Genomic DNA, 22,704 nt, shown 5'->3' with positions numbered 1-22,704 from the left:
CACCCACTTGCGGACCGTGATGTAACCAACCACCACGCGCTGCCTCAGGATCCCCCCTGCCAGCACGTATCACCACTACATATATACACTTCCTTCCACGTGTTCCTGTTGGATTCTAGACCCCCCCCCCCAACTCCAACACCTCCGTAAGGACAGATTATTAAAAATCCTCTTGGTTTTTTAAAACGAAAATTGCCGCTTTATGCAGAGTATTTTCGAGACATTTAGATGAATTAATAGATGAAAGAGATTTTTAACAACAAATGTCAATCCCCCAAAGCTCGGCTACGTTGAAATGAAAAAAAGAGCGCACCTGATCTCATTGTGTTCACAGTGACCGAAAAATCTAATTATTTTTCTTTTCTCCCTCTTTGCTAATTCCCTTTAATCTCATTTGTATAACCTGCCACCCGAGGGACTTAGCAGAGGCTAGGAGCCTCGTGTGCATGTGCGCGCACCATCTACGTTTACAATTACACGCAATAGAGTATTTATAAACAGGACAATTCTGGCTGTCGCCTGATGAGGCTGAGTTGTACTTATCGGCGAAACGTCACGCTACTCTCATTGTAAATGTTGTAGCGGGTTTACTCTCCAACACAGAACCGGTTAGTGCTAAACTAACCGTTAACGTGACAAACTTTACGAATTGGACTGTGGCGGGTTTAACGACACATTTATATTTATGCGATCTAACCCCAAAAATCCTCTTATGTATAGTACAGTAATACTATTGATGAAATGAGACACGTGAAATGTTTGATGTGGTGCGTGATATGGAGAAAGTAGGTCCACAGTTTACGATTATACCCCACACACGGCCCCTTGTCACACAGAGTCAGAATGAGAAGATGTATTTATACTGGAGGAATCCAATGAGCTGCAAAGTTTTTTCACAGATGATTGTTACAATAAACAAAACACAAACACGATAGTAGTGTAAAGTACAAGAAAGGTAAACAAATCACACAAACACAACTAAACCATCCCCATACTATCAGGCAAAGCCTGATAGTATGGGGATGGTTTAGAGTGACGATGTGTTTGCGAAACAACGAAAAAGGGCGGAGACGAAATATCGGGGTGTGACCGTATTAGTGACGAAGGGATTCAGCCAAGAGGGTCCCTCACAATTATAATGTCGTTCATGGGAGTCCGTCAGTGCCCTCCCCTTTGAATGTTGGTCGCTTAGCGGGGTTTGAGAGTGCGCAGAGGTGGAAGTGGGATGACATCACGGAGGAACTCCTATGTGCCAAACGGAGAAAGATTAAGGTTTTTTTTATATATAGCAGAGGTCGAGTGACCCCAAAAGTGTTATTTTATAAGGCTTAGTATAGAGAAAAGCCATATTTTAGATCTGATTCCTCTGTCATGGTATTATAAGAATAAATATAAAAAGTATGACATCGGGTGTATATATGCTCTGTAGCGAAAACACCAATGTCTAGTCTTCTGTTGGCTGGCTGATGCAGAGGTGTGGCCAGGGCAGTTCATTCAGAACACAGGAGAGTTCACACTCGCGTACGGGAAGTGAGCATAACGTGAGGGAGAAGGAAAGAATACATTAAAAAAAGATGAATCCGTAATTCATTCCAGAAGGCAGTCACAGGGTTTACTCCCACCATGGCGTTCCGGCCCATTTCCATCACTGAGTGTACGCCGTTCTGTGGAAAGAAACGTCTCTACAATGTCTTCTGGGATCGCTCTTACGCATGGCCAGGTCGCTTCTGAAAAAGAGCCATATAGCTCAGTAGGCCTCACCTGGTAAAATATAAAAAGATAGTTGAGTAGTTTTAGTATGTACACATGAACACACACAAGAATTTGCACAAAGGACGAGCGTGTTTGTCCATGTGATTTCGATTGTCACACAGGGCCTCTGCCATGTGATCATTCTATTTATCTCGTCTCTTCATCAGGGAGATCATCTATCCCCCAGTGTTTCACCCGAAGCGTGGCTCATGAACGTAGCAGATTGCCCTCTCAATTCCATCAAAGCGGAATTAATTTCCCCCAACCTATCATACATAGCTCATGGGCAGAGCGGGAGGGGGTATTCTGCCACGGCGTAATGAGATCACACCGCAATCCCTACCCACTGGCAGAGCCAACCAATCAACATCCGTCTCGTATAGCCTTTAAGAGACTGTTGGGGCAAGTGCTGTTAGCCAGCACCTATGAAGGCTGGCTGGCACAGCACACGAGGGGGGTGGCAAAATCTTAACTACCTCGCCTGGTATGCAGGAGGTTACCGTGAGTTTCATCCTGACCCTGACACCTGCATGTTCTCTCTCCTCGTGGTCGCATGGATCTTTCTTCGCGTCCTCCGGTTTTTCCCTCCACATTTAGAATCGACACGTGTGTTTTGAGTATTTGGCCACTATAAATTTTCACGTGACAAGCCACTTCGTTGAGCTATCATTTGTGGCCAGGTCGCTTCTGAACAAGAGCTATATAGCTCAGTAGGACCTTACCTGGTAAAATAAATAATATTTTAGTTTCGAATTGCCAGCAACACACCCGGCTGCATTTGTCTGTCTAGTAATGATGTTAACTGCACACCGCACTAGGTACTCATTTGAGGCTGAGTCTACCTAAGGGAGGCCCAGGACCGGTTCAGATAAACGTCACTACTGTTGTCCGTGCACTACCACTCCATCTCCTTCACTCTTAGACATGTGTACACACACGTGTATGTGCATCCTCTTCACCGGGCATGCAAATAGGAATGGGCTTATCATTGGGAGGCAGATTGGCACATTGGTAACACTTGTCTTATAGTAAGAAGGCCCTGGGTTCGATTCCTAACTCGGGCGTCTTTCTGTGTGGAGTTTGCATGTTTTCCCCTGTAGGTATCATGGGTTTCATATGTTTTATCCCAAAACTAAATAACACATGCAATGTAGCTGGTATTGGCCAAACATCCCAATTCAAAAACATTACATTACCTGCGAATGATTCCCTTGAATCATTCGCAGAGCAACAACATCTCCCCCTACTGTGAAAACTTGGCAAGACCCTCCTGAGAAGAGTGGTGAGACTCGATTCGGCTTTCCTAGAAAAACAAGCATACTATACTCATATATAAGCGCACAACTTTATCTGTGATGAACGCTGCACTTTCCGTCGTTTTCATGCTGGGGGCGCTGAAAACCTGCGCGCCTCCTGCATGAACGACGGAGGCGCAGGGACAGACGTTTGATTACGTTGGAATCGATCTGCAGACGGCGGTCTTCTCGCACGGGCAACTCTATGTCGCCTTATCTCGATCCCGCAATCCCAAACAGATGAATGTCGCATCGAACCGAACCCCCAGCAAGGCCATCTACTTAACGACGAGAGAAATTTCACACGAAATGTCGTTGTCAATGAAGTCTTCCAGATGTAAAATGATATAAGCTTTTAATGAAGAAATACAATTATCTAATTCAAAACATAATACAATTCAAAGATGTTTAATTTTAAAACTTCAAAATGGAGCATCGGGTACTTGCGTGAATGTGTCGTTCATGTGCAATCATAAGATGACGAAGATGAGGATAATACTGTTTGTTCGTAGGCTGGGTTAAAAACCAAAGCGGGATTTATGCTTGTAACTTACCGGGTGCATGTGCTTCGGGGCAGCCACAACCCCTACAAAATGCGTTTCAGTCAGCACATCCCAGATCGTGGATCGTGCTGACCACAATCTTAGGTCTAAATGGCACAGGTAAAATAATTGGCGCAGTAACAATGGCACAAGTGAAAACTAGAAAAAAATTGTGAGTGATAGCTGAACACCTCCCACATGTTAATTTGACCTTAAATGAGTACTGTTTACCTCGTCAAGTGTGCAAAACATCAGCACTGGGTAGACAAAGGTGGCCCAGATGTGGTGATAGGTCATGCATCCCTTAGTTCGTTGTTAGCCTCAATGAGTTTCTGTTAAGAGCACTTATCCCCAACAGTCTCTCAAAGGCTACCTGGGGGATTTTGCCCATTCAGGGGAGGTGGGGTGAAAAGTGGACTCCGTGTGTCTCTTTCTCTCACGATGCAATTTGCAAGCGTCTGTCCGTCACGCTTTGGGTCTCTCAAATGGTACGTGGGAGGAAAACAGGCATACAGTGAGGGAAAAAAGAATTTGATCCCCTGCTGATTTTGTACGTTTGCCCACTGACAAAGAAATTGTCAGTCTATAAGTTTAATGGTAGGTTTATTTGAACAGTGAGAGACAGAATAACAAAAAAATCCAAAAAAACGCATGTCAAAAATGTTATGAATTGATTTGCATTTTAATGAGGGAAATAAGTATTTGACCCCTCTGCAAAACATGACTTAGTACTTGGTGGCAAAATCCTTGTTGGCAATCACAGAGGTCAGACGTTTCTTGTAGTTGGCCACCAGGTTTGCACACATCTCAGGAGGGATTTTGTCCAACTCCTCTTTGCAGATCTTCTCCAAGTCATTAAGGTTTCGAGGCTGACGTTTGGGATTTTGTCCAACTCATCTTTGCAGATCTTCTCCAAGTCATTAAGGTTTTGAGGCTAACGTTTGGCAACTCGAACCTTCAGCTCCCGCCACAGATTTTCTATGGGATTAAGGTCTGGAGACTGGCGAGGCCACTGCAGGACCTTAATGTGCTTCTTCTTGAGCCACTCCTTTGTTGCCTTGGCCGTGTGTTTTGGGTCATTGTCATGCTGGAATACCCATCCACGACCCATTTGCAATGTCCTGGCTGAGGGAAGGAGGTTCTCACCCAAGATTTGACGGTACATGGCCCCGTCCATCGTCCCTTTGATGCGGTGAAGTTGTCCTGTCCCCTTAGCAGAAAAACACCCCCAAAGCATAATGTTTCCACCTCCATGTTTGACGGTGGGGATGGTATTCTTGGGGTCATAGGCAGCATTCCTCCTCCAAACACGGCGAGTTGAGTTGATGCCAAAGAGCTCCATTTTGGTCTCATCTGACCACAACACTTTCACCCAGTTGTCATCTGAATCATTCAGATGTTCATTGGAAAACTTCAGACGGGCATGTATATGTGCTTTCTTGAGCAGGGGGACTTTGCGGGCGCTGCAGGATTTCAGTCCTTCACGGTGTAGTGTGTTACCAACTGTTTTCTTGGTGACTATGGTCCCAGCTGCCTTGAGATCATTGACAAGATCCTCCCATGTAGTTCTGGGCTGATTCCTCACCGTTCTCATGATCATTGCAACTCCACGAGGTGAGATCTTGCATGGAGCCCCAGGCCGAGGGAGATTGAATAATCGCACCAACTGTTGTCACCTTCTCACCAAGCTGTTTGGCGATGGTCTTGTAGCCCATTCCAGCCTTGTGTAGGTCTACAATCTTGTCCCTGACATCCTTGGAGAGCTCTTTGGTCTTGGCCATGGTGGAGAGTTTGGAATCTGATTGATTGATTGCTTCTGTGAACAGGTGTCTTTTATTCATAATCAACGTTTTTGGGTTTAGATCGCGTTATTTATAAATGTGTCGTAACCCTCCACCACTCGACACGGCCAATCAGTAAAAAAGTTTCACGTTGACAAAAGACAAATTAGTTCACTGCTTTAGCCCACCAGTGTGTTGAAGCGTGAAACCACAACATTTACAATTTGAGTACGACGTTTCGCTGGTAATTGCATCCAGCATCATCGGGCAATTTGCCAGAATGCCCGATGATTCTGGCGAATTGCCCGATGATGCTGGATGCAATTACCAGCGAAACGTCGTACTCAAATTGTAAATGTTGTGGTTTCACGCTTCAACACACCGGTGGGCTAAAGCAGTGAACTAATTTGTCTTTTGTCAACGTGACACTTTTTTACTGATTGGCCGTGTCGGGTGGTGGAGGGTTACGACACATTTATAAATAACGCGATCTATACCCAAAAACGTTGATTATGAATAATATTGGTCGCGAAAGCCTACGTGTTAAACTGAGGTGTCTTTTATACAGGTAACAAACTGAGACTATGAGCACTCCCTTTAAGGGTGTGCTCGTAATCTCAGCTCGTTATCTGTATAAAATACACATGGGAGCCAGAAATCTTTCTGATTGAGAGGGGGTCAAACACTTATTTCCCTCATTAATATGCAAATCAATTTATACAATTTTTGACATGCGTTTTTCTGGATTTAGTTGTTGTTAATCTGTATGTCACTGTTCAAATAAACCTACCATTAAAATTATAGACTGATCATTTCTTTGTCAGTGGGCAAACGTACAAAATCAGCAGGGGATCAAATACTTGTTTCCCTCACTGTAGGTGTGTAAAAGGGCTGCAAATATACATAACATATATAACCTTGCTTTAAATTAACACAATGCTGATACGGAAAAATGATGAAAATGTATTAGTCAATACTCGCATCTGCCGCCCTACTTGCACTCAGGCTCAGTTGGCACGGTCCAGTTGGTACAGGCATCTAGTGGTAGAGGCTACTCCTGCAAAGGAAATGGAATATTTCTACAAAGTAAATCACTAATCTGTCCCAACCTCCCCACATCACCCCAAGGAAATAACTAGCGATGGGCTATCTGATAATTCTTTAAGCGAACTATTACGCTACCAATTACAGCTTAGATTACTCCACCAATTGTATAACATTATTGAACAAACAGGTCTTCTGTCTGTTCCCACGTGCCGCTGGACGGAAGGTGATAGGCAGGGCCTGACCATTAAGTGTGCGTATTGTATGGGGTTGTCCACTGTCGCGAGGCAACATTCGGGGCTATGCAATATTAAAGGGGTCCGAATTATTGATCATTAAAAGAAAGTTAAATGCAATTTGAGTTATTTATTTCGATTAGTAGACTTATCGCAAAAGCACAAGAAGTCGTGAATGAATCCCAAGGTTTCTGGCCCATGTAAAGCAATGAGGCATGGGTCAGAGCCATTCCCTGTGCACTCGTGGGGTGGCAGGGATCTCTTCTCGGGATCCCACATTGAAGGATTTGTGATGCCACGGTTCCAGAAGTATTTCATGGCTATACCAAGTGGAAGCACAATAGGTGTGTAATGTGAGGATATATCCGGCTCAATAACGTATCACAACTCGTCATGATGATTGGCTCTGCCGGTCCTGGTTTATAGCCAATGGGGGGAAGCCTAGGGGCGTGGCCCTGATGTAATGGAAAGGTGACAGCTGTAAGTAGGGGATTGGTTCTGTTGGCTTTGGCCACAGCCAATGGGGAGATGAGTCAGGGGCGTGGTCCCGGCAGCTTACGAGGGGGTCTGGAATATTCCATGGAGGCTAACCAGGATTGGTGGAAACGTACCACGTGACCTGGGTATTAAATAGGGGTGGAGACGAACGACACTGGGTCAGAACGGGAACGAACAGAGGTGGGGGCCACGCGGGAGCGGGGCTCCGGATTGCCACGTAGCAGTGTGTCTCTCTCTCTCTATCTGTCCCTCTCACGCTGCCTGTCAGCAGCGTGAAGGAAAGCTGTAACACAAGTTGAATAAAAGACGGATTCCAGAAGTCGCCTCAACGAGTTTTATTACAGGTGTACATTCTGCCAACGTTTGATTTTAATTTTTGGCATTTTTTTTTATTACAGGCAGTCTCCGGTTTACAACTGCTGAATTTATAACGAACAAATGCCACTATGTATATATGTTACGACGCAGAAACTTTATTTATAACGCATTATCCGACATGACTCCGAACATATTTGAACAGTCATATGGTTTCCGATGTGACTTGGCGTGACGCTTTTGTTCTTCTCAAGTGGTTTTGTGGATGTTCTATTAAACCCTGTTAAATGTGGCTGATAAAATGACAAAAACATCAACAAGTGATGTTTCTACTGTCTGTGGATCAGATTTACGAAAATGTGCCCAGGAACACGTAAAAGCGGGGACCGCCTGTACATTGTGCAAATAAGGCCATTATTAGAAACTTTGTAGTGTACATCAGAAAATGTATTCCACGAATAATGCCAAATATTTACAACTCTCCTTACATGCCTACTGTTATTACAGACAGGTCTGCCTTGTAAAACAGACGACCCATGATCTCCCAGATGGTGAAAAATACAGAACTAAAATGAGTACAGCGATTAAAAAATATCCCTGCCTTTTGAACAATTGAAAGCAGAGCGAATCAGCACTGCCACAAAACCTTCCATAAGCAATGCGATCCATCTCGCAGGGTGGAGAATACCAGTCATCATGATTTGCGACTGCTGTTACCTCGGTCAGCATCGTGTGTGGGGGTTTACAGCTTTTGTGCAGAAAACGTAATTCCCACCTATTGCTTCCTGATCACCGCATGTTTTATATCCTGCTGCTTACAGCAGTCAAGCCCTACGGCTCCACGTGGTGAGCCCATGTCCATCCTAAGTGTATAGGAGCTTTAGATTTTAATAATACAAAGAAAATCCACTCTGCTCTCAGAGATTGCACCCGGGACTTTTATTATCGAAAGCTCCCCTTCAGCAGCCTCGACTACAGCAATTACAACAGATCAGGGGCTTTGCGGAGCAAGCTGACATGCTTTTTTCCTCCAGCCCACGTGGAAAAGTGTCTGTGCCGGATCCACGCCTCATTTACTATCGCTGGGAAGGTAATGATGATGACGATAATGATGTTGTCATGGCTGGGGAGAGGCTCCAAAAGGGAAGATATATACACGCCCTCTGTGGGCTCTCACGCACATAGCAGCATCGAGGCCACAATACTCCCTGTGCATTTGGCCTTAAGTTAATTTTGGCACAGGTGAAACGCATTTCGAAGGAGAACTGGTTACACTCTAGACACCTGATTAAAGCAACAACAAAAACATGAAAACAATTAGAAACTACACGTGGCCAAAGTATTGGGTGAAAAAGAGCGCCGAGGTCGATCACATTGTAAAAAAAAGAAAACGTTATGAGCCCAGACCAAATATTTAGCTTGCCAGTACATTTGTTCAGGTGGCCAACTGACAGTGAATTCTGTTACCCATTTGAAATGAGTGGGTTATCAAGTGTAACATAAATCGGTACTACACCGCATTCCAGCGTCGTGAGCTTAAAGAAACTGAACAGGTGGTCTCTGGTTTACGACGGTCCACATTTACGACGTTAAATGCCAACAGGATCTACTTACGACGCCCTTCCGACACGACTCCGAACGCATGGTTTCCGATGTGAACTTGGCACCGAGTTGTTATTCAAAGTGTTTTTTTTAATTTTCTGTTTGCACTTAGTCACATTCACTTTAAGATGTTTTTTGTTCATGTTTTTGTTTGTTGCGGTTGCACCCGATTCAACAGCCGAATGGCTCACAGGGCTATACCTAATAAATGAACTTGAACTTTTGGGTGTTTACCTATTAAACCCTGTTGAATATGGGCCATAAAAGTAACAAAAACACGCATCGGCAAGTGATTTTTCTACGATGGTAATGTAGGGTCATATTTACGACGGCGCGGTTTACAGGAACGCCGTGGTGTCGTAAACGCGGGGACCGCCTATTATACGAATAGCATCGATGTCCCAAAATCGTGACAATGGACTTAGCGATGGAATCGCTAACTCGGGCGCTTGCCCCCTCGTAGACGAGTCAGAATCTTTATATGTTTTATCCCGGAGGAGTCCGATTAACTACGAAGCTCTTGTTTTTGTCGAAGACGTCCAACCGGGCTAAACTCGCGATGTGAACCAGATGCGAAGCCGCGCGGCCATCTTGTTAGGGGGCTGTGACGTCACCAGTGGTTGACGTCACATCCCCTCCTCCCCAAGCAAGATGGCGGCGCCAACGCCGGCGCGCCGTGACGTCACGGCCTGCTTCGGTCGCCCACGGAGGCAGCGGCGGCGGCGGCAGGAGCGGCAGAAGCGGCAGGAGCGGCCGTTTCGAAGGCGACGGTGGAGACCCCCCCCCCGCGCCGGGCGCCGAGAGAGAATTTCCGAGGGCGACATGATGAGGCCCGATCGCGTCGCTCGTTGCCAGCTCTCGACTAGACATCGGACGCCTTGAGGCGGGACGCGGCGAGTGCTCTGCTGCCGGCAGGTGAGGCTCGCGCGGGCCGGCGCGTGCGAGTGAGCGGGGGGGGTGAGCAGGCCTAGTGAGTGGGTGAGTGTGTGTGGGCGGGTGGGTGATCGTGTGAGTGAGTGGGGGAGTGTTCACCGAATTAGATTCCCTAGAGTCGTTCGGCGCGGCCGGCGGAATCGCGCATCGCGATTGGCCGAGGCGCTGCAGCCACCGCTCGCGCGCGCCCTTAGCCAATGGGAGGCGAGCGAGTGGACTCGAGTGGACCAATGGCGTGCGAGGCGCGCCTATCCGCAGTGGGGAATGTAGCCGCGCCGCTGACAGCTGCTGTCACAGCACCAGCCTTGGCGTCCCAGCAGTGGATAGAACGTGGCCGCGACTCCTGATTACTATAATTAAAACACGCACTTTGCATTGTTGCCGCAAGAGTTGTCTTGGTGTGATGTGGGACTGTTTTGGTTGTTTTGCTGCTTTGTCCAAGCTGGCATTTGGTGTTGAAAAATCGGCAGCAATTGATGTGCTTCTTCAATTTGTACTTATATGCTTGATATATTTTTTTAAATGTAATTTGTAGTGACTTGCTTAGCTTTCCTATTCTTTACACTTCTCTCGGCTTGTTTTTTTTTGCAATGTAACTTTCTGAGCCAGCCCCTGCTGGGACACCCTGTGCAATAGAGCTTCATAGCTCATCGGATTCGTCCAGTCGAAATCAAGGCTCCGACTGGAGACGCTCCACGGATGAGGAACGGTGCTTGAACCGCGTGGCGCGCACAACTTGTGGCCGTGGGGGGTTTCAGGAATCCCATCGCGATCCGAGTATGGCCACCAAGAAGAAGCCGCGCACTCGATACCGACAGCCCGTGTACTGGTCGGCCGACGAGTCGAGAGCCATCATCGCGATCATCTCCGACCTCGGCGTCGTGGCGGAACTGGACAAGAAGAGGCAGCGAAACTTCGCCATCTTCGAGCAGGCAAGCGGAGGGGTGGGGGGGGTTGGGAATGTTTAACAACAACATCAAAATAAAAGTGGCATCTTAAGTTCGGCTTTTGGCTGGCCATCGAACAAAGTCACTGCATCGTTGCGCTTTCAGATGCTCTTCTGCGGCCGTCTGGAACGCTCTTCCGTTATTAGGAAGCCACTGGAGCTATGCACTTTTAAATCATCTAGATTATAACAAATATTTCTAGAACTGTTTGTTTAGTTTAGTTTGTCCTTCCCCCGCACCTCCGAATAGCACGGTTAGCTACATATGGTGTGAAAGAAGCTCAACATAAAAACGTACACCTCAGAGTCTCAGGACTTTTTTTCAGGAGGGTCCTGCCAGCTTTTAGCAGCAGGGGGCGATGCTGCTGCTCTGTGTGTGATCCCACGTGAGTCGCTCGCAGGTTAAATTTCAGCATCAGGATGCTTCGCCAATACCGTTCACATTGTACGTTAACGTTAGCTATGGAGGGAACCTGGAGAAATTCCACGCAGAACAGGAGGAGCACGTACAAACTCCACACAGAGAAGGTGTTGGGAATCAAACCCTGGGCCTTGTTGCTGTGAGGCTCAAGCGTCAACTACTGGCACGTGCCACCCCACTGCCTGCACGAAATACGCCACTCGTGAAGATATCAATTATTTTTAGCGTTCAACGTGCATTACAACCCCTCACGCGGCGGATGATGATGCGTTCTGTGTCATCGTTTTTTTGTTTGTTTTGGGGGCGAGGCCAGGTGCGGCAGCTGCTGTCGGCGCGCGGCATCTACCGCACCATCCCGCAGGTGCGCGAGAAGTGGAAGAAGCTCAAGGAGAAGTTCCTGGCGGCTAAGGCGAGGGCGTTGGGGAGCCCCGAGGGGCTGCCCACGTTCCCCTACATGGCCGAGATGGAGGAGCTGCTGGGCTCACGGAGGGGGCCCTCCGACCCACGGCCCCACGAGCTGCTGCGTCCCTTCTCTCCATTGGCGGCGCGCGGGGACCACAGCTTCCACGACGGCGCCGGTAAAGCACGGACTTTTTTTGTGACTCTTTTAACGAGAGTTCACGGTTATGGTGGCTCGGCTACGCGAAGTTGTTCTCCCCTCCCTGAAAGCTTCGTTCGTATATTCGTTCGTATGTTGAGACTTCGTACGTGGGGGTCGTCCCTCGATTTTACGAGCGTTCAGGTTTTACGGAATTTTGCGTTCACGCAGTCGACAAATTGTGGACACTATGAGACCTCCTTTACCAGTGGCAAAATATAGTAGTAGGTTTTTACCCTTTAAACTGGTACAAAACTGACACCTTTATACAAGGCATCATGTTTGCAATAACCACAACACATGTAGTCAAAATGCAAACAAAAAGATTGGTGTGGCCCAATCAACTTCAAGGACAGTGCATATTATTATCATCAGAGTTGTTTATTTTTGTTTGCATTTTGACTACTTGTGTTGTGGTTATTGCAAACATGATGCCTTGTATAAAGGTGTCAGTTTTGTACCAGTTTAAAGGGTATAAACCTACTACTAAATTGTGGACACTTTTCGATGAACGAAATCAGATTTTCCACGTGAACGAAATTTCACTCCGGCCCCACGCACCGTGAGATCATGAAATGAGAAACCACTAGGGAAAGCTGCGTCGTCACCCATCCACGACAGTGTCACGGTGTCCCTGTAGTGGCAGCAGCAATCCAACATGCAGCAGGATCTTTTGGAGAGTTCCCTGAAAAGGATAATAATTTTGTATTTATTTATTATTCAATCGTTTTAATATTTATGCTCTTATTTTTGTATTGTGAAAAGTAATATAGGTGGTGTACATTTTAGGTGAGGAGTATAGTTGGAATGCCTGTCCCAAACATCTCTAATTTTTAGTGTTAAATTGATGAGAAAAGCCATTCCGATTTATAAATGTAATTTTATGCCTGTTTTTTGTTACTTTTCGCCGCTTCTTGCAGAGGTCATTAGTTCAAATCTAACTGGTGACCTTGGTTAATACTGCAGTGTGTGGATTAACCGTAAAATATAATGCTGTTTACTTCACAGTGGAGGTTAACTCTCCTGTGATGTCATTTTAAGTAGAGTAGGCCATTGTGTGCCGGCGAAACGGTACAGATTTTAACAAAATTAACGTGCATCTTACTCAATTGCGATTACATAGCAACATCATTTCCATATGTAGTGTGAAACTACTGCCTTGGTGATAGCTGTGCTTTATAAGAAGGGTGCAATTACTAAATATACTCTTATTAGTCACAATTTTCATGCATCAATTTCTTATTTGTGAATGGATTTATCTCTTTTTCCAGGTGACCCATGCTTCACTGAAATAAGTGAAAATAAATTCCGCACGAGTTTTTTTGTGCACCTAAGAGCTTGGATTTATAACGAATATGATTCCTGACCTCAAACCCAGGATCTCAGGGATTCCGCTCACTCTTCTGGTGCGTTCCCTATCGTACAAGAAGTTCAACATACATACAGTCCGTTCTTCTATAACGTGTGTTGTTTTCATAACCGAAATTAGATACATAACATGATGAATGTATTAGGGAACGCATTTTTTTTTTACGCGGATGCGAATTGGATATAACGCGATTGAGTGAACAGAACTACATTGCGCTAGTAGGAATAAGCGGTTGTGCGGCTGTCTCGGCGTAGCATCACACAAGGCATTGGGATGCTGCTGGATGCTTCTAGATGCTACCCACACGCCTCAGTCTTTGGTCAGCCTGCATTACCCACCTCGCGTATTATCGCGGACTGTGCTTTATTATGACGCGATTTTTCCATAACGCGGTATTCTTCAGGAATGTAACTACTTACTACCACCGCATTATAGGAGAACGGACTGTACGTACGTACAAGAAGAAGAGCCGCTTCCACGCACACCCAAAACATCACCGGGCAACCGTCAGTCACTGGACAAGTCGCACCACTCGACGATTGCACAAAATGAGTGCGAGGCATTAGCGCTCTACGGGCGCTCCCCAACGCATTCCTGAAAACCTATTGTTGTAAATCAGATCGTCATAAACCGGGACCCTGTTTTCCCATTGACAGTTTTCTTCAGGAACGCAACTACCACTGCGTTAATAGGATAACGGACTGTAACATACATTGTTATCGCTTGTTGAGTCAGGCAACCACCTCATGTTATTCTTTTGATCTTTTATGATTTTTTTTACTTGAGATTTCGGGGTGACTCCGGGCCCATCGGGGTCACAGTTGGACTGCTCGACGCACTCGGCCCAGCACCAAGAGTCGTCCTACATCGAGACGGAAGAGGAGGAGTCCGAGGATGATTCTGAGGTACGTTGTGCACATTGTAAAAAAATCCACGACTGTACACGTCTATGTGTGTATGTTCAACTATTTCCCAACGTACTTAGCCAACCGTACTAATCAGAGGTTTGGGGGGGAAGGACAACAAACTATGGGTCTCTGTGCGAGTCTATCTATGTGTGAGTATGTATGTATGTATGTACGTTGAACTTCTTTCACACTATACGTAGCCAATTATGCTCAGCGGAGGTTTGGCGGGGAAGGACAAGCAACGATGGGTCTCTATGTGAGTCTATGGGTCTCTGTGTGAGTCTATGTATGTACGTTGAACTTGTTTCGCACCGTACATAGCCAACCGTGCTCATCAGAGGTTCGGGGGGATGGACAACAAACTATGGGTCTCTATGTGAGTCTATGTATGCACGCTGAACTTATTTCGCACCGTACGTAGCCAACCATGCTAATCGGAGGTTCGGGAGGAAGGACAAAAAAGTTAATGCAACAAGCAGTTATATATAAATTAGTTATCACCTGGACACCACGTTGAAAACCAAAAAACATAACTTGCACTCGCAAAAAAGTGGTCCAATTCAGTAAGGTCTGTGAAATGCGATGCCACATTAAACAGATGGTGTCTGCAATGGATGTCTTGGAGTTAGGGCTGGCTCAACATCCATGCCTTAGTTCATAGGGATGAACTTGTAAATGCACCACTAGATTACACATTTCTGCTAACATGCAATCCAATTCCACAGAACCATGCTTGTTAACAATCGGCTTGTATATGGTGAACATGTCCAGTCCTGCCCAGTCACACAGTTTTCAACAACTGGTACACTGTGTGTCTGAAGACTTCATGCCGAGACAATTTCACAGACTGAGACAATATACTAGCGCTGTATTGTCAGACAAATATGTCCCATATAACCTTTAATCAGTTGTTGGGGGAAATGCTGTTAGCAAGCACCTATGAAGGCCGTCACGGTACACGAGGAGGTGGGTGGCCAGCAACACGCCCGGCTGCCTTTGTCTCCCGAGTGGCAATGTTTACACCGCACCAGCATACTCATTTGAGGCCGAGTCGACCAAGGGGGAGGGCCAGAAAACTGGTTCAGATATTTCGTCACTGGTGGTGGCCGTAAGCGCGAATCGAACTCGGGTCGCCGGGTTTGTAGCGCAGCGTAGGCTAACCGCCACACTACATGGGCAGTGGCAAGGGGGAGCACACTAGGGGGATGAATAACACTTCAGCCCTGACTCAAAATCACTTTGCACAGAGAAGTAGAAGCCCATTGGCTTAATTTTAACAGTAAAAACGTGAGTTGAAGCTTTCGTGACTGCAGGAATTGCTCTTTGGTTCTTTTGGTAAAGTCACGTAGAAAGAAAATAAATTAAATAATAGAATACGACGTTTCGATTGCAACACAAGTAATCGTCATCAGGTAGAAAACAAACCTAGTGAACTTAGAAATACAATGCAATTAAACACAGAGAGTCGGCTAACACAACAGTCAGCATCTTGCCTGGTTGATTACGAAAGAACCAGAGAGTAAAAACGTGTTTTATTGAGACTGCAATAAACGTTCTATAAATACGTAGTACCAGGGGAGTCAGACTAGGTGACACGCCTTCCACCAGATTTATTCGTAGCAGCATGAGAGAGGATATTTTCTGACAATTGGATTGGAGACAAAGCCATAAATATTCGTGCAGAAAACAATGGCTAGATTGGATGTCATGTTGAGATCATGATTTTAACGTGCAGTGCTGTAAATGTTACCTCAGGATAAATGAGAGCCAAAAGCAAAGGTCGTGTACAACTAATTTGTATAAACAATCAGAGGCATCTGTCAGAAGGGGCAAAATTTGAAATCGCGGTATAATGTGTACCTCGGACAAATACTTAAGGCAGACCGGAATCATCGTGGTGATGATGAAATTAAGAGGCAGACATGAGATAGGTTGGAGTTGTGTGTTTTTCGGAAAAGCTAAACGTGATAATGAAAAGGAATATTCCGATGTGCCTAAAGAAGCAAGTTTGTAATTGGTGTGTACTGCCTGCTAGGAAATGGGGACCGTAAACATGGTCATTCACAAACAAAATGGGACAAAAATGTAAAAGTGTGCAACAAGGCATGAAGAGATGCAAGCTTAGAGAAATAGGAGCATGTGGATTACAGAAGACGTACATTGCCAAGAAAAAGTTTGTGAACCCCTTAGGATTTTCACATATTTTACATATTTCAAACTTAAAATGTTTTTAGATTTTAATCTAAGTCCTAATCTCCATATATGCAACAAACTTTAAATTTGCCATGTGGGTACTTTCCAGACTGTACACCATGCAAAAATTATTAAAATACACTTGTGTGTTTTTTTTGGGCGGGGAGCTCAATAATGCATATATTTTTTGCACAGCAAGTGAGCTGTGACGTCAAATCTGTCATGTGACCCGCGCATGTGAAAGCGTAACGCATTGTAGTGTCGTTGTTAGCACGCCGCGCTACGAACCCAGCGACCCGAGTTCGATTCCCGCTCACGCCCACCACCGGTGACGACTATTTGAATCGGTCCTGGGCCTCCCCTAGGTCGACTCAGCCTCAAACGAGTAACTGGTGTGGTGTGTGAACATCGTCACTGGGGAGACAAAGGCGGCCGGGCGTGGTGCATCCAAGTCCCGGGCGAAGACGGGTAGTAAAGCTAGTAATATAATAAAGATAACCTGATTAAACAAATGACACAAAACATGATACTCATTCAACGTTTATTTAACCTCAAATGATTCTGCATTCAATAATGACGTGTGAAAAAGTATAGTATGTGAACCTTTAGATTCAATAACTGGTGACACCCCTTGGGCAGCAATGGCTGCAACTAAGCGTTTCTTGGAACCGTTGGTCAGTCTCTCACATCGGATTTGAGAAATTTTGGCCCATTCCTCCTTACAGAACTCCAACTCGGTGACATTTGAGGGTTGCCTTGCATGGACAGCTCACTTCAGGTTCTGCCACGACAATTCGATGGGGTTTAGGTCCGGACTTTGACTAGGCCATTGTAAAATGCGAAATTTCTTCTTCTGCAGCTATTCTTTTGTAGATCTACTTTTATGTTTAGGATCATTGTCTTGCTGAAAGACCCACTTTTGGTTCAGCTTCAGCTCACAAAGGGGATGGCCTGACATTCTCCTCTAGAATCTTCTGATACAATGAAGAATTCATGGTTGTGTCAATGATGGCAAGCCATCCATGTCTTGAGGCAGCAAAGCAGCCCCAAACCATCACATTCCCACTACCATGCTTGACGGTTAGGATGAGGTTCTTCTGTTCTAAAACAGTGTTTGCTTTTCACCAAACAGAATGTTTCTCTAGGCCAAAACGTTCTACCTTTGACTCGTCTGTCCAGATAAATTGTTCCAGAAGTCTTGTTGATCATCTTTGTGCTCTTTGGTGAACTTCAGATGGGCAGCAATGTTTATTTTGGAGAGTAGTGGTTTTCTCTTGGCTATCCATCCATGAACACAATTCTTCAGTTGAGTCATGAACATTCACATTAGCCAAGGCGAGAGTGGCCTGCAGATCATTGGATGTTTCTCTGGGGTTCTTTGTGATTCCTTGATTATTTTCCGATTTGTTCTTGGAGAGATTTTGGAACGAAGACTGCTCCAGGCTAGAGTGACTGTGATCTTGAACTTTCTCAATTTGTAGACAATCGGTCTGACAGTGGATTGGTCCAGCCCAAAATCCTTAGAAATAGTTTTGTAACCCTTTCTGGACTGATGAGCATCAATAACTCTTTTTTCTGAAGTCCTTAGAGATTTATTTTGATCGTGGCATGGCTTGTTTCCACACACACCTGTATGGTGAAGACCAAACTCACAAAGTTCCTGATCTTTATATAGGGTTGTGCATCCCAAACTCACCCTTGAAGATCTACCTAATTATTTAAACACCTGATTTTAATTATCTTAATTTAGCAAATGAAACCAGGGGCTCACTTACTTTTTCACATACCCTGAACCTTAGTTACTCATTGTTTGTTGAATTCATCCATCATTTTGTTTCATAAGATATGGAATTGGTTAATATAAACTCCATTGGATATTTAAGAAAATACCTGTTTAGGTTCAAGAAGGTTATCATGGTAAAACAATGGAATTCCCATAATTATCATTGGGATTAACGAACGTTCTCAACATTGCATGTTAAATGACATAATTGCAACTCTTAACAAAGCGTTCTTGAGCAGGGCCCTTAGCTAGTAGGAAGAGACGAGATGGCTGATGTGGGGGCTATCCCTACCACACAGGTAGATGACTTTGAGGAGGAGGAGGAAGAGGAGGATGAAGAGGAGGAGGAGGAGGAGGAGGAGGAAGAGGAGGAGGGCTACTCAGAGCTGGAGGATGACGGTCAGCCCGCGGTGAACACGGTGGATCCGGAGTGGGCCGACGTGGCCCCTGCGAACGACGGCAGTGGTGGCTGCGGAGGTGGTGGCAGCTGGGACGCGCGGCCACCATCGCCCTCCTCCTCTCCCTCCTCCTCGTTGCTGCTGCACCGCTCGCGCAAGTCGGCAGAGGGAGGTGGCGCTCACCGGTTCCGAGACCGGCTCCCCCACCCACCACGGGGTGAGCGCCGTTCCCGCCTCTTCCGTCGCAACCTCTTGTAGCGCCGCGCTCCTTACAACGCCGGTTCCTCACGGCGCCCTTTGTCCTGGAGAAAAATTCCCACACGTTTTAAAATTCCTGCGCGGGATACCACGCAGCACACTAATCTCTGAGCCGCTCCCCCAACCCATGAGAGTGGCGTACACTCGTCGGGGTTGTCGGTGGTAGCTAGGAGATGTTAATTGCCTTGCCTGGTGTGCAGGAGGTCGTGGGTTCGATCTCGACCCTGACGTCTGCTGTATATTTGGAGTTTGCTTCTCTCTCTCTCTCTCTGCTTGCATAGATTTTTTTCCCGCGTCCTCCGGTTTATCCGGCCGCATTTAGAATCAACATCAGGCGTTTATAGTATTTAGTTGCTATACATTTCCACGTGATGATAAGCCACTTAGTTAAGCTATCACGTGTGACCCCGTCACTTCTGAAAAAAATTTACATAGCTCAGTGGGCCTTACCTGGAAAAAAAATTAGTTTATAATAAGTTTTACTCTTAGTTTTAGTTTTTTCGCTTGTAGTCTGTACGTATGTATGTGTGTTGAACTTATTTCAAGCCATAATAGCTCCACGTCTTCCTCCTCAAAGTCACAATTCTGACTATCCACTGATGAGGCTGGTTATAAATACTCGAATTGTAAATGTTGAGGGTTGTTTACTCTGAACTCGTAACTAATTGGCACGTTGTTTTACGTGACAAAACCTTACTAATTGGGCTGTGTCGCGTGGTGGCGGGTTTAACGATGCATTTATATTTACCCCATCTCACCCAAAAAAAACCTCTCATGGATAATATTGGTCGCGAAAGCCTACTATGTGTTAAACCACCATACGTAGTCAACCATACTAATTGGAAGTGCGGGGGGAAGGGGACATCTCTGTTGCAAAGCCTCGTTACGCTCGACAGCCCCATGTCCCGAGGCGAGGAGGTTAACTCATCCCGCCGCTCGTCCCCCGCAGGTCAGTTCCCGCAGGTGCGCTGGGAGGATCTCTCCGCCGATGGCCGCATGATCCTGCTCTGTCACCAGGAGACGATGCGCTTCCTGCGGAGGGAGGCGCGGCGGAACGAGCGCGAGCGCCAACGGAGCCAGCGCCGTCGCACGCGCGTGGCTCAGCAGGTGAAGGAAGGGGGGGGAGGGCACCCCGGATGTGACTTTTTGTGCAATCGTGGGGTAGTGTGACTCGTCCAAAGTGACCGACGGTTGCCCGGTGATGTTTTGGGTGTGCGTGGGAGCCGTTCCTCTTGTACGTACGTACAGTCCATTCTCCTATAATGCAGTATAGTTGCGTTCCTCAAGAACACCACGTTCTGTAAAAATCACGTTAAAATAAATGATATATAATATAGAGGCTAAAGCAGACTGAACAAAGACTAAGGCGCGTGGGTAGCATCTAGAAACATCCAGCAGCATCCTAACGCCTTGTGCGATGCCAAGCCGAGGCAGGACACGACCGCTTATTCCTACTCACGTGACGTAGTTTCATTCATTCGATCGAGTTGTACATCCAATAAGCATATGCATTACGCAAAAAAACGTGTTCCCTAATACATTCCATCACGTTATATCCAATCCACGATATGAAAACTTACGCCGCTACAGAAGAATTAACTGTTTCGCTAAACCCCTGTCACCACCGTTGCCGCAGGTGGTGGACGCGTTTGCCAACGCCCTCTCCTCGCTCGCCTCCTCGCTGCTCGACCCAGCCAAGAGGGACCCGGACTCCGTGGAGTCGCACGCTCCGCCTGACCGGCCCTCCAATGGCATCGTCCGGTAGCCGTCATCAGGGCCCAAGCCTCAGTCCTCCCTGCCAAGTGAATGATTGCCAGGGCCGGATTGCGAGCCAGATGATTGCGAGTAGTCCCCTCGGATTCGCTTCGACTCGTCGTGGACTGCTGCAGGGCCAAGCTAGGGCAAGGCTTTGCGTGCAGTCCATGTGCCTGGGACACGCCTGACGATCCCTGTGACTCGGACGCGCCTGACGCTCCCGTCCTGTGGGCTGTTACCCAATTTTTAGCGATTCCACCTACGTTTCGGCACACACCCTTGTTGGAATGGTCATGGTGCCCCCCCTACTTTCAGGTGCGTGAGCGCTATCTGGATGTGCTTCTGCGGCCGTCTGGAACGCCTCTTCCTTCCGACATGAGGAAGCCACTGGAGCTATGCACTTTTAAATCATCTAGATTGATAAACTAATTTCTTTTAGAACTAGATTTTTGTGTTTAGTATGTTGTCCTTTCCCCTGCACCTACGTTTGGCTACGTACAGTGCAAAATAACTTGAACATACAACGTACATACAACATACATACATACATGCGAGCCACCGTTTAAACTCACGTCACGTCGGCACACGCCACGGTTACACGCGTGTTTTCCCTTCACATGAGTCAGCTGCTGCAGAGACACGGGGAGGAGCATGGCAAAAATACTCGGCGCTCGCAGGTCACCAGCCATGCAGGAGATGGCTTGTCAGACCCCAGCAGAATCGCATCGATCATTTACTTCTACATATCAGCATAAACCATTTCCCATCCCGATGACGTACGCATACGTAAGTGTACATTTTCGAAACGGGACCGAGAGAAAAACTAAAATAAAGTAACTTTATCGACAGCGAGGCTCCCACAAGGCCACGTTGGGAGGGGTGCGTGGCACAGTTTGGCCGTCGTATCGCTATGGTTCTCTGCGGTGAGTAACAACGTCTTTACAAATCAACGGTGTTACTACAACTCTCTAAATAAAATTAACGCTGAATCACTCGCGCGTTCCGACATTCAGCGGTGAACGGAACCCCACCTACCCTGCAAGCTTGCAGTGCATCTCGGAACAGGAAAGGGTTAAGGGAGAATCTTTGCTCTGTTCGGAACTGAATTGTTCCAGTATTACTTTTTTATATTGTAAATGACAAGACGTTATTACAGATACAAGTATTTGTATATCTGTAGAGTAGGTTGACTTGGTGATAAAGGGTGTGATGGCAAGGCCAACATTAATCGTTCGCAGCCAGCATAGAAAGAAATGAAGGACAAAGCACATACATTACATTTCAGGCATGGAATCCTTGTAATTTTAAGGTCTTTGATTTTTTTTTATAAAAATGTATTATTTATTCCGTAATAATTTTTTAGCTATTTTCCTGCCTTTGTTATTTTTTCAGAATCATATTTTTCTCTCTTTTTGTACTTACATTTTTCACGAGTTATATTTATGAGTTTTCATTCGAGAGAGACATGTGATGTAGAAATATTTGATGAGATATCGTTTTCTCCACGTTTTTTGGTCGAGCCATTTTTAAACACCTACATGCCCATTTAAAACGTGTCTGAAAATGTGAAGATTAAAAGCGTGAAGATTCGGTAACACCCCGATTTACGTCTGCCGCCTTGTTATGTTGGTTTAGCAAATTGGCTTTGCTGGTTAAACAAGCAGAGTAAGAGGCGCGCCTCGCACGACACACGACACGCGTTGCTGAAAGACGCCACCTAAGACGAATCGCGCTGTACGAAGCCTAATCCTCATAGACATTGTACATGTTATAGGGGTGTGCCTTACTGAAGAAAAATTTAGGATAATTTCATTATTTTAGGCCTGGATACATACAAAATACGTATAAATGTAATACTGAATAATAACTTTATCACCACCGCTACCCGATGAACGTCACCTCAACCCCCAAACATTTAACGTCGCTGACGGCATCGTCCGTCCCGTATCCATCGCCTCTCAGCCTTTGCCACCACCACCCACTACGACTACTACCCCTGTAAATCACTTTGATTTATGCCGTTTAGATATTCGTCGTCGCGCCTTTCAGGAATGCATCCTCTCCCGACGTGAACCAG

General features: G+C 46.1%; 1 protein-coding gene across 2 annotated transcripts; it reads left to right on the top strand.

The window, feature by feature from the left end:
• Window positions 1-9,669: 9,669 nt before the first annotated feature.
• On the top strand, window positions 9,670-21,619 carry LOC144951498 (uncharacterized). 2 transcript variants are annotated; one of them, XM_078881817.1, is made up of 7 exons: window positions 9,670-9,980; window positions 10,757-10,930; window positions 11,679-11,943; window positions 14,119-14,237; window positions 18,516-18,831; window positions 19,822-19,979; window positions 20,509-21,619. In XM_078881817.1, exons 2-7 carry the CDS (start codon window positions 10,778-10,780, stop codon window positions 20,635-20,637), a joined length of 1,140 nt encoding a protein of 379 aa, XP_078737943.1. In that variant the 5' UTR covers window positions 9,670-9,980; window positions 10,757-10,777; the 3' UTR covers window positions 20,638-21,619. The 2 variants fall into 2 exon arrangements, with proteins under 2 accessions (XP_078737943.1, XP_078737942.1); XM_078881816.1 differs by having other exon boundaries at window positions 10,608-10,930.
• The last annotated feature ends 1,085 nt before the right edge of the window (window positions 21,620-22,704 follow it).

Source organism: Lampetra fluviatilis, chromosome 62, assembly GCF_964198595.1.
Source record: "Lampetra fluviatilis chromosome 62, kcLamFluv1.1, whole genome shotgun sequence".
Lineage (NCBI taxonomy): Eukaryota > Metazoa > Chordata > Hyperoartia > Petromyzontiformes > Petromyzontidae > Lampetra > Lampetra fluviatilis.
This window is presented reverse-complemented; position numbering and strand designations above follow the sequence as displayed.